The sequence below is a fragment of the Palaemon carinicauda genome, chromosome 1 (genome assembly GCF_036898095.1).
Source record: "Palaemon carinicauda isolate YSFRI2023 chromosome 1, ASM3689809v2, whole genome shotgun sequence".
Lineage (NCBI taxonomy): Eukaryota > Metazoa > Arthropoda > Malacostraca > Decapoda > Palaemonidae > Palaemon > Palaemon carinicauda.
In genome coordinates, this window is record NC_090725.1 from 132,359,678 (window position 1) to 132,378,677 (window position 19,000).

The window sequence follows — 19,000 nt, forward strand, 5'->3', positions numbered from 1 at the left end:
CTGAGAGGAACTGAAGGATTCAATACGCCAGACCCTGATAACCCCGAACCTATTGTGGTGGATGAAATCGTGTCTCTTGGAAAGTCCATGGGGCTGGAGGTAGAATAGGCAGACGTGAACGACCTTGTCGAGCAGCATCAGGAAGAGCTCACGATACAGGAGTTGATTGTGCTCCAGGAGATGCAACATTCGGAGGTGTTGCAGGAGCTCAGTAGCGAGGAGGAGGTGGAAGACAACAACCACCTTTCTACGACGGAAATCAAAGACATGTTAGAGAAGTGGCAGGAGTTTTCTAATTTTATGGAAAAGAGGCACCCGGACAAGTTGGCGTGTGGTCGTGCGTTAGCCTTTTGTGATGAATACTTGCGTACGTCATTTTCGTAACATTTTGAAGGGGAGACAAAAGTAAATATCCCTAGATAGGTTCCTTTTACAAAGGCCGGCAAAAAGTGAAGGTGAAAATGAGTCAAAACACAAGGCAAAAAGAGCCAAGCCGGAAGAAGAAAAGTAAAATAATGAAAATGAAAACAAAATTAGAATTAAGTTTAGTGTAACGTAAGATTAACATTTGTTTTTAAGTGTGTGTACAGTAATCTAATATTTAAGTTGAATTTAAAGTTTAAGTTATGTTACGTAGTGTTACAAAAGTGTAGCGTACCGAACGTGTTACGTCAAGTCTCTCTCCTCCCCGTTCTCTCTCCATCTTCCTCCGCTCACACCACCGTTAGCCGCTACCGTCTGTCTCGAAGGTAATAACTCCATAATAATGTCCCATTTTATTGCAGATCATAATCAGTACATAGGTATTTGTTATTTTGTGAGCGAAGAATTTGAATAAGAACAATTAAAAACATGTTTTTCCACTGTAATATACTGATTTTAGGTGTTTTTTTCAGAGGGTGAGAACGGATTAATTTTTTTTTTGTATTATTTTATATGGGAAAAATTGATTCGAGATACGAGCAAATTGATATATGAGCTGGGGTCTCGGAACGCATTAAGTTTGTATCTCAAGGTATTACTGTATATATATATATATGTATATGTATATATATATATATATATATATATATATATATATATATATATATATATATATATATCATATATATATATATATATATGTGTGTGTGTGTGTGTGTGTGTGTGTGTTTGTGTGTTTGGATAGATATTTATTGAAGAGCTAAGAAAATTTTTGGGTGTAGACTAGCATAGAAAGACAATTAACAGATGCCAGTGGAAGGACATGTTTGAAACCTTTGTCATGCAGTGGTCTAATGGCTGCTAATGATGATGATGCTATATGTGGATATATATTTATATGTTTTATCCTTCTGTTTATATATATATTTGTAAATATATATACTTCATATATATATATATATATATATATATACTATATATATACATATGCATACTCGTTTATACTGTATATAGGTACTAGGTAGTAAGTTGGCCCGGGCACTAGCCACCCGTTGAGATACTACCATTAGAGAGTTGTGGGGTTCTTTGACTGACCAGACAGTACTACATTGGAGCCTTCTCTCTGGTTACGATTAATTTTCCCTTTGCCTACATATACACCGAATTTTCTGGCCTATTCTTTACATACTCTCCTCTGTCCTCATACACCTGACAACACTGAGACTACTCAATAATTTTTTTTTTTCACCCAAAGGGTTACTGCACTGTCATCGTTCAGTAGCCACTTTTTCTAGGTAAGGGTAGAAGAGACTCTTTTGCCATAGTAAGAAACTCTTCTAGGAGAAGGACACTCCAAAATCAAACCCTTGTTCTCTACTCTTGAATAGTGTCATAGCCTTTGTACCATGGTTTTCCACTGTCTCGAGTTAGAGTTCTCTTGCTTGAGGGTACACTCAGGTATACTATTCTATCTTATTTCTCTTCCTTTTGTTTTGTTAAAGTTTTTATAGTTTATATAGGAGATATCTATTTTGATGTTATTGTTCTTAAAATATTTTATTTTTTCTTGTTTCCTTTCCTCATTGGGCTTATAGCATCATGCTTTTCCAACTAGGGTTGTAGCTTAGTAGGTATATATATATATATATATATATATATATATATATATATATATATATGTGTGTGTGTGTATATATGGTACATATATGTATACATATACATATATATATATATATGTATATGTATACATATATGTATATATATGTATATATATATATATACTGTGTATATATGTACATATACATATATATATATATATATATATATATATATATATATATATATATATATATATATATATATATAAAGAGAGAGAGAGAGAGAGAGAGAGAGAGAGAGAGAGAGAGAGAGAGAGAGAGAGAGAGAGAGAGAGAGAGAGAGAGAGGATTTCTTCAGTACTCAGTGCTATACAATAGTGATATAAGAAGTAACTTCATCAATATAAATAATGGAACACCTGTGCTGGTACCAAATGTAACAGTAGGAGAAGTAAAGAAAGCATTTAAAGGCATAAAAAGTGGCATAACAGCAGAAGATGGCCCAACAATTGATTTAATAATAGATGGACGAGATTTCATAGTAGAACTGGCTGAACTGTCTGCAAGAATCTTCTGTACCTACAGCTTTGAAAACGTCATTATGCTAATTCAAAAAAAAGGTGACACAAAAGACCTGAAAAATTACCTCCCAATAAGTTTACTCTCCGTAATATATAAAGTATTTACAAAGATCATATTAAGCCGAATTGAAAGACAGCTAAACTTTAATGAACCAAGAGAGCAGGCTAGCTTTGGAAGCGGGCATTCAACAACTGACCTTATCCATGTAATTAACTTAATGGAAAAATCAACTGAGTATGACAAACTACTATATATGGCATTTATAGACTATGAGAAAAATTTTTATTCTCTCAATACATCAGCAGTAATGAAAGCCCTTCAAAAACAATGAATAGAAGAATCTTATGTAACAACACATAAATCCTAAATCCAAGATGTTTTGCCCCTAAATAATTATTTAGGCAATAAAAAATGATGGGGTTTAAGCCAAAACAAAGACAATCTTTTAAATAGATCTTTCCTTAAAACACGTTATATTGCAAATTAGCACTCTTTCAGCAGCCTGGTTGCTAGCAATTTCATCAAGCAATATTTGATATTTCACTTTCCTAATAAAAGTAGGACTTTATATCCTGATTGTGTAGATGACCAATTTGGATTCTTCTTTTTACTGGAACTTGTTCAGAATAGGAATTTAAACACAAAGCTAATTGTAGAGTGAATTTATGGCTTGTACCCAAAAATGTATTTGATTTAAAGATTGTATTTAATAATTCATAAGTATACTGTACATTGATTATATTCTTTTCAGGGGTTGAGGCACAATCGATTACAGTTTGGCGTCAGGCTAATTCATATCAGGTACCCCGTTTATGTTATCTTAATAAAATGGATAAGCCCAATGCTAATTTGTCACTGTGTTTGGATTCCATCAGTGAGAAACTGCATGCTTCACCCCTACTTTTACAGCTTCCAGTAGTTCAGGGGAATACCTTTTGTGGTGTTATAGATCTTCTTACCATGAAGAAACTCATTTGGAACTCGCAGAAAAGGTAACCAAGCATGTGTGTAACATATTTAATGAATATCATTTGACTGTGAAAAAAACGTCATGAAAATATGCAACACATGTTCAAATATGATTGATTCATGATAATTTAGCCAATTTTGGCTATACACAATGTTAAAGACTATTGTTTCTTAAACAGCAAGGATTATGGTAGAAACTTCATCACACAAACATTGACTGCCGATGATGATATATGGGACCAAGCATTTTTAGCAAGATGTGAGTTGACTGATAAGTTGACAGATTTGGATTTAGATCTAGCAGAGTATGTACTTGAGAAGGAATCTATTGAAAACGTCCCTACAGAGTTATTAATGAAAGCCATACGGAAAGTAACATTGAAACAGGTAAGAAATTGTTTAGAAGAAAACCTTTAAAATTTAGGTGTACTTTATTCTTATATTTGTAACAGCATGGGACCTCCCATTCATGTGTGTACTGTAGATAAATGATACATCTATGAAATTGGTTTAATTTAAGAATATCTCTCAGATATATCTTGTTCTCAGTCATAACTATATAAGACATCATTTACAAAGTTAGAAACAGATATTTTGATCATTAAAAGAGGTTCGACTGTAGTCACATAAAGCATTGAGCATTACTGTCGTGTGTGATTAAACTCTGCCAGTAGTTAAGTGCCAACTCTGTTACTTTTTGGAATATAGCTGTTGAGTAATTCTTGACTTGGTAAATAAATTTGATTAAACTAAAAAATATTGCTTATGATCATGCTTACGTATTAAAAGCAGGTAAAATATTTTTTTTTCTCTATTCTTATTGTCCTTGATATTCATTGCCTTCTTTTGTAAATATTTAGATTTCTATTTTAATCTCTATTAAAAGTAGAAAATAATGTCACTATTATATATTTTCCATGAATCTTACCTTTCAATTCAGAGATGTTATTTGAGAAGTAAAAGACACATATCCTTTGAATGAATAGGAATAGAAAATATCTTACTTTTCACACCATCTTCCCTCTCTTTGGCCAGCCATCATTCTAAGTCCCCAATAGATAAGCACACAATCTGTCTCTAACTTTTTTATCAGATCAATTCAGTCGTGTGAGGTTATTTGACAAACACAAAATATAGTTCTTGCAGATTTCATGGGAGGAATGTCCATCTTTTGTAAAATCAGTTTTGTAAACCTATTTAGGTTATATGATTATTATCTTATTTTATATGATATTAAGATATGTGGCCATATTTTATTTAAGCAAGTTTGCATTGAGTTATTTGCACCAAGCTTTATAACAAGCCTTTTATTATTATTATTATTATTATTATTATTATTATTATTATTATTATTATTATTATTATTATTATTATTATTATTATTAGCTAAGCTACAATCTTAGTTGGAAAAGCAGGATGCTATAAGCCCAAGGGCTCCAACATGGAAGTATATCCCAGTGAGGAAAGGAAATAAAGAAGTAAATAAACTACAAAAGAAGTAAAGAACAATTGATATAGAATATTTTGGGAACAGTATAAAATATAAAGGGAGACTTATGTCAACCTGTTCAACATGAAAACATTTTCTGCAAGTCTGAAGTTTGAAGTTACACCAATGCAGTTTCCTGATTAGGAAGATCATTCCACAATCTGATCATAGCTGGAAGAAAACTAGAATACTGTGTAGTATTGAGTCTTATGATGGAGAAGGCATGACTTAGAATTAACTGGACACCTAGTATTACAAGCTGGATGTTACTGTTTAGAAAGATCTAAATGCAATGGATGGTCAGAGTTAGGAAAAATCTCATGCAATATGCATAAATAATTAATTGAATGAGTGATAGAGATTAATATCTAGATCAGGAATAAGAAATTTAATCAGCTGCAAGTTCTTGTCCAACAGATTGAATTGAGTTTCAGCAGGTGGATACCAGACAAGAGAATAATATTCGAAACAAGGCAAAATAAACGACTTAAAGCACTTAATCAGAACTGATTGGCCACCGAAAATCTTAAAAGACTTTCTCAATAAGCCAATGCTAGGATGCGAGATAACTGATAATCAATCAGTCAATCTCAATAAGCCATTTTTTTTTTGCAATTGAAGAAGAAATAGACCAAGTGAGTTTCTCGAAAGTAAATTTGCTATCAAGAATCACACCTAAAATTTTAAAAGACATGTATAAAGTGAAAGAAACATTATCAATGTTGAGATCGGGAAGTTGAGAAACCACTGTCTTCGACCTACTTACTATCATACTTTGAGTTTTGTTAGGGTTCAACTTCATGTCCCATAATTTGCACCATGCACTAATTTTAGCTAGATTTGTATTAATGGAATCAGCAACTTAAAACCTACGTTCAGGAGATGGAACTAGACCAAAGAGAGTAGCATCATCTGCATATGCAATGAGCTTGTTTTCTAGGCCATACCGCATATCGTGTATATAGTATGAAGAACAATAGGCCAAGAACATTACCCTGAGGAGCCCAGATATCAACAACTACTCAAAAATTCAATGGTGATGTTAAGAAAAGACCCACCCACTCCCAACTATTTGAGTTTGAAAACAAGGGCCTAATGATTAACGTGGTCTAAGGCAGCACTAAAATGAAACCAATCAAGTCATACAAACTTCCTGACCATAATTAAGGAATTTCTGTACAGCATTGAGGATTTTAAGAAGGATATCACATGCTCCAAGGCCTTTATGAAAGCCAAATTGCAAACTAGTGTATCAACCGTGTTTCACACGATCGTACATAGTAACATTTCTTTTTTTTGTATATATTATGCTTTGTATCTTCGCTCTCCCCTCGCAATGATAGGGACCTGAATAAACATGTCTGTTTTTCTCACTGTTAACTGTTAACAGCAACGGTTGTCGGTTGAACATGAAATTGCCTGTTATGTTCTTATGTCCTTTTTGCCTGGAGTTTATGTATATATAAACGGATGTTCTTTAATAAAGTTACTCAGTTGCTTTCATCCGGCCTTCTTAGTCACAGCCTTTCTCAGCCCGTCATATTGGTGACCCTGGAAGTCGACTCGCTCCTCCCGCCTTCCCCCCCCCCCCCACCCCGTCATTGGTACTATGGCGAACTCCACGGAAGTTGGCGCCGCTCCATTGAAACTTTCGTCGTTCGCCAGCGGAAAGGTGTTTGCTTGGTTTCAGCACGCAGAAGTCCAGTTCCGCATCAATTGCGTGACTCGCTCAACTACCAAAGCAGATTATGTTCTCGCGGCGATACCCGAGGACACCTTCCCAGAAATATCCGACTGGCTTTGTGAACAAGAAGACACCCCAATAGCTTACAACGCCCTCAAAATATATCTTCTGCAGCAGTACTCGCCGTCGCCGGCGCCCGTATAGCAAAGCTTTTTCAGCTCTCTCAATAACCATTGGGGGACCAAAGGGCTTCGCTTGCCCTCAGGATATGAGCAGTATCACTCGCCTGCAACCTGCCGCAGATGGCTCTCCTCGTGAGGTGAACCTACTTCGTGCCCTTTGGATACGCTGTTTACCCGAACCTGTACATGCTGCCATACCTGATGTCGATAGTTTACCTATAAAGGACTTGATGACCAAAGCCGACGCCCTTATGGACAGCCACTTCACGACCTTCAAGACCCTCCATCAACGCCTCCACTCCTGACAAAGAAGACGCCTATTCAACGTTAACCGAAGCTGACGTGAATGCCGTAGGACATACACGCCTACCCCGTGAGTGCCGGAGCGGCAACAAAGCCACCCATCACCCACCACTCGCACGCGCCACAACCAACGACTTCTACAGCCACTTACTGCCCTCCATCGACCGCAGTTTTGCTACTACCACTACAGATTCGGGGCAGCCGCAAAGAAATGTGCCAAGGATTGTCAGTGGCCAAAAAATGTCTAAATAAGGCATCGCTCGTGGCGGTGGCCTCCCGTGTTTCTAATCTTTTCTCTTTACATGATGCAGGAACGGGCATGCGATTTTTGGTAGACACAGGTGCTTGTCGTTCTCTTTTGCCAAGGGAACTCTTCAGGACACGACGTAGTCTGTCTACGTCCGCCTGGTAACTGCCAACGGATCTGCGATACCCACCTACGGTTACGAGAACCTCCCATTATCGTTAGGAAACGGTAAATTTAATTGGAAGTTTTTCGTTCCTGACGTCACATTGCCAATCCTTGGTGTGGATTTCCTCTCTCATTACCACCTTCTGGTCGATGTCGCCCACCGACGACTGGTCAACGCAGACTCGTACTTGTCAACATCTCTTCAACCCGCCCCCTCCAACCTCGCTCTCCACATCAGCGCACCCAAGGATGCCTACGCTCACCTCCTCACGTCGTACCCGGAAGTTTTCCGTCAAAACGCCAAACGTCCACGGCTCCTGCCAAGCACGGTATTTATCACCATATGAAGACGACGGGACCCTCAGTCTTCGCAAAATTCAGACGTCTGGCACTGGAACGATTGGCAGCCGCCAAACAGACGTTCGCCGAAATGGAGGAAATGGGCCTTTGCCAGAAGGGCTCCAGCCCATGGTCATCACCCTTACACATCGTTCTGAAGAAAGACGGCTCCCTCCGTCCGTGCGTGGATTACAGGCGGCTGAACATGCAAACAGAACCGGATCACTACAAACATCGCCGACGTGACCGACCTTCTACCTGCACAAAGCGAAGATTTTCACCACTCTCGACGTCCTGAAGGGATATTATCAGGTGCCTATGAACCCAGAAGACGTCCTCAAGACCGCCATCACCACTCTGTTTGGTACATACACCTTCAATTACTCCTGTTTTGGCCTTCATAATGCTGGGGTCACTTTTCAACGTCTCATGGAAGGCATCTTAGGGGACCTCCCCTTCTGTGTATGTTATGTGGACAACATACATGTGTTCTCTTCTTCAAAAGAGGAACACCTTCGTCACCTGCGCATCATGCTCGACCGACTGCAACAAAACGGCCTTGTAGTCCGGTACGACAAGTGTATCTTTGGCGCCACCAAAGTGTCAATCTTAGGGCACCGCATCACTCCTGAAGGAGTCCATCCCCTCCCTGAGAAGGTAGCAGCCGTTCTGAACTTCCCCACGCCCTCGACCGTCAAAGCTCTGCAGAAATTCTTGGGCATGATCAACTATTATCACCGTTTTCTGTCTGCCATTGCCGCCACTCTTGCTCCCCTCTACGCCTCCCTCAAGGGCAAGCCAATAGACCTGAAGTGGGGTCCCCTACAAGAAGCGGCCTTCTGCAATGCAAAGAAGGTCCTATCAACTGCTACAGCTCTCACTTTTCCCATCCCACATGCCCCTCTCCTTCTCTCCATCGATGTCAGCGACGTCGCTATTGGTGCAGTACTCGAACAGATGGTCAACGGCTCGCCCCGCCCATTGGCCTTCTTCAGCAGAAAACTGTCCAAGGCAGAATTGGGTTATTCTACCTTCGATCGCGAATTGCTGGCGGTGCACTTGGCTGTCCGTCACTTTTGCCATTTCTTAGAAGGTATACCCTTCGTCATTCGCACAGACCACATGCCTCTGGTGCACGCCTTCACTCGACAGTCTGACGCCTGGTCCCCCCGTCAACGCCGACATCTCTCCGCCGTGGCTGAATACAATTGCACCCTTCACCACGTCCCTGGGAAAATGAATCCCGTTGCCGATGCCCTGTCAAGAAACACGTTGGCTGCCGTTCAACTGGGATTAGATTACAACGCCTTGGCTGAAGTCCAACGACAGGATCCAGCAGAGTATCAAGCATGTAGGACATCCTGCACATTCCTCCATTGAGAAGACATCCCCCTCGACGACTCCAACACCACCCTCCTCTGTGACGTCAGTACTGGTAGCCCGCTACCTTGGATTCCTGCTCCCATGCGCCGACAGGTGTTTGATTTCATTCACGGCCTTTCTCATCCCTCGTGCTGTTCTACTGCACAGCTGCTGAAGACGAAGTTCATTTGGCACGGCATTTCTAAGGATGCTAAGGATTGGGTCCGTGCCTGTACTTCTTGCCAAACTTCCAAAGTACATCGACACACGGATTCAAGAGTGGGCACTTTTCCTCAACCTCAGCGTCGTTTCGCCCACATTCACGTCGACATTGTAGGGCCCCTACCCACATCACAAGGACATTGTTACCTGTTTACCGTCATCGACCGCTCCACTCGTTGGCTTGAAGCCATTCCCATGGAAACTGCAACATCCGCTTCATGTACATCTGCCTTACTCTCAGGATGGATTGCAAGATTTGGTATCCTTGAGCATATTACTTCTGACAGGGGTACCACTTTCACCTCTCAATTGTGGACATCATTAGCGAATCTCCTGGGCATCACCCTACATCAGACAACTGCCTACAACCCCGCTGCCAATGGAATGGTTGAACGTTTTCATCGCACCCTCAAAGCAGCTTTGATGTCCCGCTGCAAGGATTCCAACTGGTTTACTCAGCTTCCCTGGGTCCTCCTAGGACTAAGAACTACTCCTAAAGACGCCCTTGACGTCTCGGCAGCTGAAATGGTGTATGGCGACCCGTTGGTTGTCCCTGCCGAATTTTTTCCTTCTGCTACCTCCGACGGCGATCTCCAGCACATACGTCACGTCGTGGGAAAGTTTACTCCATGCTGCCAGACTTCCAAGCTCCCAGCGAAGCATCACATACCGACAGACTTGCACTCTGCAACGCACGTCTTCCTACGCAACGACACTAGCAAGCCACTGCTAACGCCTCCTTACACGGGCCCTTTCCTTGTGATCCGACGCAGTCCGAAGGCATTCCTACTAAACATTCGTGGAAAAGAAGACTGGGTCTCCATTGATCGTCTAAAACCTTCTTATCTCCTGTCAAATGACCCACCTACAGTTCGCCTCTCTAGATCAGGGCGCCCTATTTAACATGTACAGTATGTTATTTTTAGGGGCGGAGCCATGTACCAACCGTGTGTCATACGATCGTACATAGTAACGACATTTTTTTTTTTGTATATATTATGCTTTGATAGGGACCTGAATAAACGTCTGTTTTTCTCACCGTTAACTGTTAACAGTGACGGTTGTCGGTTGAACATGAAATTGCCTGTTATGTTCTTATGTCCTTTTTGCCTGGAGTTTATGTATATATAAACGGATGCTCTGTAATAAAGTTACTTAGTTGCTTTCATCCTGCCTTCTTAGTCACAGCCTCTCTCGGCCCGTCACACTAGGTAACAGATGATTACCTTCAGCATACCTCTTTAGACATTTTGTTTAAAAGACATTCAAAAACTTTAGATTATATGAGAGTTCTGGAAATTGGGCATTAACCAGCTGGACTACAGCTATGACAGAGACATTTACATAATGGAGTTCATTACAAATTTTCCAACAATGCTAAAAGAACTTCTTGCAAACTTGCAGAAAATAACACACAACTTAGGAGCTAAGAAATCAGCAGTCTTTATAGAAAACAAAGAAAAATACCATTTCGGTCTTCACCTCAAGGTCCATCAAGAGAGTTTTAAATTCATGGGACCAAAAACCTAAACTAGTTAGTCAATCCTCGGGAGAAACAAGAATGGGGAAGATTGAGTTTCTCATTACTCTGCTTACTGCCAAACACATCAGCCACAAGAGTTGCCTTTACCTTTGGACAGGGTCATCTGGTCTAAGCAAAGTAGGAACTGTTAACTCTACACTAAAGAGTGCAGATTTAATGGTAGTCAACCACTTATGTTCCTGGGTTGTACCAGATAGGGCCCCTGTTATAGTTAAATTGTATTCCTTTTCAGTTGAAGCATATTCTCTTTTAGCTATAGCTCTTAACTGTGTATAGTTATCCCAAGTCAAATCTAATCTATTACCCTTCCAAAGATAATAGACCTCCTGGTTCTCCAAATAAGCACGTCTGCAATCATCATTGAACCAGGGTTTGTCTTTCACTCAATACTTTAGCACACAAGAAGGGATACACCTATTAATTATGTTAACCAGATACTCATTCAAAGGAACAACAGGCTCAACACTTTTATGCAATTGTTACCAATTCAGATTCAAAAGATCATTCAAAATGCCATTCCAGCGTGCTGGAGATTTTATATACTGTGCTGTAGACCTTACATGCGTATGACACATCAGCAAGAGGCTGCTCAGTCTTAACTTCTAATGAAATCAAAGCATGATCAGATGAACTAACTGGAGATCCAATCTTACTGGTTATAACCCTCTCTAAATTACAGAGGCTTCACTGAAACTCGTGCCTTTGGTCAGTTTCACAGAGAAACACCTGTTTAGGGTGTGCTATTTAAGGAAAGGGATAATGAACGTATATTGGTTAACAGCAAAATAACTTGATTTTCTTTTTGATGTTAATCTTCAGTACTTCTAGAACTGAATGGATATATACATATCTCCACACAGCTGCCTTTTCCCCAGTTTTTAGATTATGTTAGGAGTATGAATATCACAAGCGTTAAACGCTATATAATTGTCAGGTTTGAGAACTTCATGTCTTGGCTGCAGTTTTTTGTTTTTCATTCAATACAACTTTGACCTCAAAGCAACCCGAGTAAACTTAGTATGTGCTGTAAAGGCTTATGCCCTTCATTTAAAGCACACTCTAATCTTACTTTATTGTTTGGTGTTTCTTCCTTGTATGAGGGTAATTACCCTCAAGTGATATTTGTATTTCAATTTATTTCTATGAACATCCCCTAATATTCATATTGCTTTGTTCTTGAAGCTGACTCAGTAGCAATGATATCCCAAAGCTAAATATTTCTCTTTCTTGCATACTAAGCTGTCACCTGGTAACTAAAGGTAGCTTAAGGTAAAGCTTTGCCTCCCCTGCTATAATCAGTCTCTTACATTGCTGTTTCTTGAACAGTCAATGTTTATCCTATATTATCAGCTCCTGAGTTTTTCAAAAGATGTTAGTACCTGTCTGGTACTATTTGAACTTTGAGTTGCTTGTAGTCTCCGTAGGGCCACCATATGGTGTCCTTTAGACACCATGTAAAGTGGAGATGCCCACTGCCTGGAGGCTTTCTGGCAAATTCACAACCTGGCAGATCAGGGCTGAGTCTTGGTTAGTAAGTGCCCTTCGGGACAGGTACTTAATACATTTTCTGGACCAGTGCCCCCAACTGTCTCATAGTCTGACAGTGTTCTTTGTAACCCCAGCTCAATGCTGACCGTGTTTTTCTGCCACCTTCCTTGTGAGACGGTCATTCAACACAGGCTTTGATGGTATTTGAAGGATCACTAGTCAGCCTCCATTGATCCCCCAAATCATCCTGGGAGGTATGGGCCAATCTTCCTGGTGGCTAGAAGAGGAAGGCCTCACCAGGAATGTCCCTCCTGACTCTCCAATTCTTGACAAGGAACTGTTCTCAGAATCATTGAAGGAGGGGGTTGGGCATGCACCTGGGTGACCTGGTCTCCTGTGGTGTGTGGTTAGTGGAAGTATTTCTATACTTCTTCATCTTGAAATGCAAGCATTCCAAGAACATTTGTAGCCTATGTCAACAAGCAAGGGGTTCATAGTCTTATTCTATATCCCCCTTGGCAAGTTGACAAGTACAGTAAATGCTTCTCTGGGTGGTGTACTAAGTACGCTACAGAACTGTCAGCCAGGTACAGTCTAGGAAAGAGAAGTGTATTGTCAGACAGTTTCAGTTGACATTGGCAGGTTGTAGATTGAATGTCTAGACCGATGGGCAGTTTTCGTGAAAATTTTCCAGCACCCTTGGGACCACCCATACTCTTACCTCTTCTCCATTTAGCTTGTTTCACCAGCTGACTAACTGGGTGTTTATCACAACAGGCCTCAGGATGATTCTGATTGCTCTCGGATGACCACATGCCAAATGGTTCACAATCTGTTAGCACTTCTAGAGAGCTACCATTGACTACCCTTCCCTCTCAGCTGCACCTTCAAAGTTACTTCCATTCCCGGAAGTTACTTGCCTTTCATGGTTGAAGGCTATCCACCTTCTCGCTGAAGGTTTTTTGTGAGGTCTGCACAAGAGATTTTTAGATAACTATGGTCCGCTGCAGCTGTCTCCTAGAGAAGGTGGGCCATCTTCTATTTAGAAGAGGTACTTCTCTGGTTCTAGCTTCTGAAGAGGACCTGACATCACATGCCTAAGTTTTAGTGTCGCTTCCATAGCACTGGCAGATCTATGAAAATGGTGTCACAGAGCATTTCTCTTTCTGACTGCAAGAAATTTTTTCAGGGTTTTTCTTTTCAATAGAGTCAGAGAGTGTCTGAAGATAGTTCAATACTTCCTTAATATCTTGTGATGTCCTAACCACCTCCTCTGGCTTGACTTTCTCCTCCCTTAATTGCTGATGAAATTCAGTATGTTGCAGTGCTCGTAGCTCCTTTAATTAATCTGTCATCAGCTGTTCTTCATGCTCTCTGGAGAGCTCATTTACATCCCCCTCATCAACATGCTGCCTCATGAAGTTTCCAAGGTACACTATCTCATCCTATTCGGTCTCTTGTTCGAAGCCTTTAAAATCTCGTTCTGTGACGCAATTGGGCCACAACTTTCTCCAAGACAAGTTCAAAGTTTGCGAGTCACACCCTACCATGCTAAATCTATGATATTGAGACAGGTTACGATATAATGTTCTTTCTAGAACTTGCGAAGGTTGATATTAGTGTTCTTGATGATGTCGAAACATCGCTTGAACAGTTGCTTCGCATACAACTTTTTCAAGTTGGAGATAACTTGCTGGTCTATAGGTTAGAGAATGGAGGCATTGTTTTGGGGGAGATACAGGACCTTGATAAAATTATATTTATCAAGGATATCGTGTTCAAGGTTTGAGGGATCAGCAAAAGCATTATCATTGTCAGATTGATATCCTCCAAATACTTTTTACGGCAGGGCCAAACACAAGGTTAACCCATTCCGCAAAGAATTGACAAGTTACCCAAGCCTTTCGGTATGCTCTCCACAGCACCCGTAGCTTCTGTTTTAAAACTTTGTGTGCCTTGAAATTACGGTGATTCTCAGAATAGTAGACGAGCAGGGGTTTGATTTTGCAATCGCCACTTGCGTTTGTATATAATGATAAGGTCAAGCGGTTTTTCATTGGCTTATACAGTCATACCTCTCTTCATGAAAGAATCTATTTACAAAATTTTCAAGGTGTGAAACGAGATGTAAATATTTTTATGACTCACTTTGCGAAAAATTATTCATTTTAAGAAAAGAGATTTGCCAGCCAGGCCGAGAATAAAATTGTCACCCAATAAAGAGTTGAAGAAAATGGATTTAGACAATAGAAAATGTAGCTGTAGTCTATAACAGGGGTAACTATGATAGTACAGTACATATGATACTGTATATTTTGTATATGTACAGTATTGTACTATTTTCCTTTTATTATGACATTGTTGTAATAACAACTTAATTTACAGGTATTAACAGTTGGTTTGTTAGTTTAGGTATTTTGAATGGTTCAAATGTATTTGGCTGTACAGTATTTCATTATGATTATACTGTAGCTTTATTATAAGATTTAATGTTGTGTTTTGTAGTGTTTGGAACGAATTAGGCAATTTGCATGTTAAATGTGACTCACAACACGAAAAAATCACTTTACGAAAGCCACTCCAGAACTAATTAATTTCGTGTTGTGAGGCATTACTGTATCTGGTTGTTTCTGTTCCTCTTCGGTTATGTAAGTCCAGTGATGCATTTTTTTCCAGGAAAATCCTGTTTCATCACAGTTAAAGATTTGTTGCAAAATGTACCGTTTTTGCTATTAAGTTCTGCAAACAATTTGACAAAATCATCATCTGCCGTTTTATTAGCACTCGTAGCTTCCCCATGTCTAACTACTGAGTGAATCCCCATGTGTTTCTTAAATTTATTCAACCAACCTCGGCTGGCCTTGAACTTTTCCGCTGTTTGTTGGGTGGAACTCTCACCAAACTTGGTTGTCTCACGTCTCAAATCTTCCTAGATAGCCATGGCCTTCTCGCAAATGATGCTCTCAGGTATAGTACCTCCTGGTATCTCCTCTTTCATCGACGATAGCAGTAACTTCTCCATCTCATCATGGAAAGACTTACACTTTTCCATTATTTTATATTTTTGATATTGTCTTTCTTCTTTAGAATTGTGCAGATCGTAGAAATACTATGCTCCTATTTGGCGGGCCAAGTCACTCACGCGTAAACCAGTCATGCTTTTCTATGACATCATACGTTTTCTTCTGCTCATTACCAGCCTTACCACTGCATTTTTTTTCCAACTATGGAGATTCGCCCTTCAGTACGAGGCAAATGATCCACCTTCAAGCTATATACTATATAAGATTTGTTACCATCAGATATACCTGCTCACTCACTCGATAATAACCTGCATTTTTATATTTATTTGCTTTACTTCTGATTACAGAATAAATGTTTCAAAAGTTTTCTATATTTTCTATTGTATTTCACAATAAACAACTAGAATATTTTTTTCTATTCATTGTGAAATGATTATAGAATAATTTTTAAGGGGTATGTTTTACATATTTTTCTCTAAATTATGGTAAAGCACTGTGATTTTATGTGTAAAATAATACTTTATATTCATTGAATGACTATGTTATTCCATAATAATTCCACGATGAATAGCTGTCGAAAGATATAAGACTAGGCTACTCGTTAGTAATATTGGATTTGTTATACAGAAATGTAATGAAAATATCAAGTTGTTTCATCTGACACACAAAGTATTCTATAATGTATAATTTATAAGGTATACGTTAAGCCAAAAACTGATAAAAGAAACATATTTCTACCGAGAGAGAGAGAGAGAGAGAGAGAGAGAGAGAGAGAGAGAGAGAGAGAGAGAGAGAGAGAGAGAGAGAGACGCAATATAAATTTAGTTCATTAGACGTAAGATTTATTTGTTTGTTCTGTCATTTCACCTTGCGTGTAACTGTCACTATGAACCAGATAATTCCTGTTTTGGGTATTTCACGGGTGGGGAAATAGAGATTGTGCATGTAAGAACATGACATACTGCGTAGAAAGTCAATAAATGGAAATAATGACATTAGGCTAACTTTTACTTCTTGAAAACAATGCACAATACTAATATGAAATAGATTAGTCATGAAGATGATGATATTTTGTAGAAGTGAAAGTTGAGAAAAAGATTAAAATAAGAAAAAACAAATCTCGTCGTGTCAAGAACTTGCATTACTGGTGAAACGTTTTGATGACATAGGTGGAACTGGAGTCATAGGTGGAGAACCAATGATAGTTGAAGAATGCTACGTAGTACTTTCTGCATGGTTTGAAAACATATGCCAACATATAAATACACTAAAATAAACCTTACATAATCATGAATAAGGACTAGAATGCAAATGTTCAGTTAGTGGTTGGGTGAGATGTGAGGATCTCTATGTTTCTAAGGTAGGGGTGTCAGGGAGGGTTTGAGTAATGCCTCAGGTAGGGAATGTCGCCATTAGCTAGAGAGGGTTGTGTGATTCTATATAGTAACATGAATAAAATGGACTAAACTCTTATACAATCAGAAATAAAGGCCAGAATCCCAAAGACTTTGTTGGCTGGCTGAAGAAAGAAGGTAGAGGAGCTAATATCAGGGAAAGAAGATTTTTCAGTGAAATTCCCGGTGTGAACTTTGTGATATATGACCATGTGCTATACTCGTTGTAGGATATACAAGTTATACAAGTAATTTTAACATCCATATGGTTTGTATTTGTAAATGACGTATCCTGATGTCGTCTGTGTCACCAGGCATGTTTTGACATCAAACAATGTCATTGTAGAAAGAGTTTAATCTCACTAATGTATAAATTTGCCGTAAAAGGTTAAAAATAACACACAAATGCAAGAGATGCATTCTTATGCTGACGAAAACGTGACTGGGACCTATTTCCGTTTTTCTTATAGTGCGTGGTGTGGCTAATAGTGCTCGCGGTTCTTGTGTCTTGGAATTTTCTTTGTGTGTCGGGTTGCATTTCCTCGCAAATTCTACCTCGTATTTTGAGAAACGTGTAGATACACTCGTAAGTCGAGGTTCCACTGTATATATATATATATATATATATATATATATATATATATATATATATATATATATATATATATACTTAATCATCATCAGTTGTTACTAGTCCACTGCAGAACAAAGGCCTCAGACAGACATGTCTTTCTACTGGTGTCTGCTTATGGTCTTTCAATGCCAGTTTATACCCGTAAATTTTCCTAGTCTTCTCTTCCTTTCCCTGATTCTTTTGCAATCTCAAAGAACCCATTCTGTTATTCTTGATGTCCGTCTATTAACTGCCATTCTCATTGTATGTCCTCATCCATGTCCATTTCTTTTTCTTACATGTTATTATAATATCTTCAACCTTAGTTTGCTCTCATATCCATGTTCCTCTTTTTCTGTTTCTTAGGGTTAATCCCATTTTCATTCTTCTCATAGCTCATTAAGTTGTAATTAGCTAATGTTCTCAGGCTTTAGTAAGGCTCTAAGTTTCTGATATATAAGTTAATACTGGTAGGCCATCTGATTAAATACTTTTCTGTTTAAAGAAAGTGTCATTTTACTGTTCATAATCTCATTTTGTATACCAAAAGCTCTCCTTCCCATACTTATCATTCTTTTAATTTTGGCCTCATGTATTGGGGAAACACTGTCTGTTCTGAGTACATATATTCAGTGTACTTGGCTCAATCTTATTATGCATCTATACTATTGGTCTATCGAAAATGCTACAAAGGCATGGCGTGAAGTTTAAACTATTTGCAGATGACACACAATTTTACTTCTCCATAAATGATATATATGACACTACTGAAACTCTAAACCGAATCCTTGATAGTGTTAGAGAATGGATGACATTTAAACAACTAAAATTAGATGAGAATAAAACTGAATTCATGGTGGTGGGCAAGAGAAACAGCTTGAGAAACTTAGGTGATATTCAAATGAACATAAATAATGACTCGGTGCCGATATCTTGTAAAGTTCGAGATCTAGGTGTATTTCTTGACTGTAACCTGTCTCTAAATGCCCAAATAAATAATGTAATAAAAACTGATGGTTATCATCAAAGAAATATTGCGTTTATGAAAAAGTACCTGGACGAAAATTCAGTTAAGAAACTTGTGATAGACTGTTATTACCAGGATTGACTACTGCAACTCTATCTACTACAATTTACCGAAAGTCCAACTTAAGAAATTACAAAACATAATAAACAGAGGAGCAAGACTGATAAAAGGTGTCCCACCTAGAGAAAAGATCACCCCTATACTAATCGATTTACACTGGCTGCCGATTAAAGCGAGAATTGAATTTAAAATATGTTCAATAACCCACCAAGTCATCAGAACCGGTCGTCCAAAATGCTTAAGAGAATTACTACATATTGCGTAGCCAACAAATCGTGTCGACACGA

General features: G+C 38.9%; 1 protein-coding gene across 3 annotated transcripts in view; it reads left to right on the forward strand.

Moving 5' to 3' along the window:
• Window positions 1-19,000, forward strand: part of mRRF2 (mitochondrial ribosome recycling factor 2) — a 464,036-nt gene that overhangs the window by 242,009 nt on the left and 203,027 nt on the right. For all 3 annotated transcript variants that reach the window (XM_068384901.1, XM_068384905.1, XM_068384907.1), the window contains exons 6-7: window positions 3,355-3,595; window positions 3,752-3,959. In XM_068384901.1, the coding sequence (XP_068241002.1) occupies window positions 3,355-3,595; window positions 3,752-3,959 (449 nt within the window). The remainder of the gene's footprint in view (window positions 1-3,354; window positions 3,596-3,751; window positions 3,960-19,000) is intronic.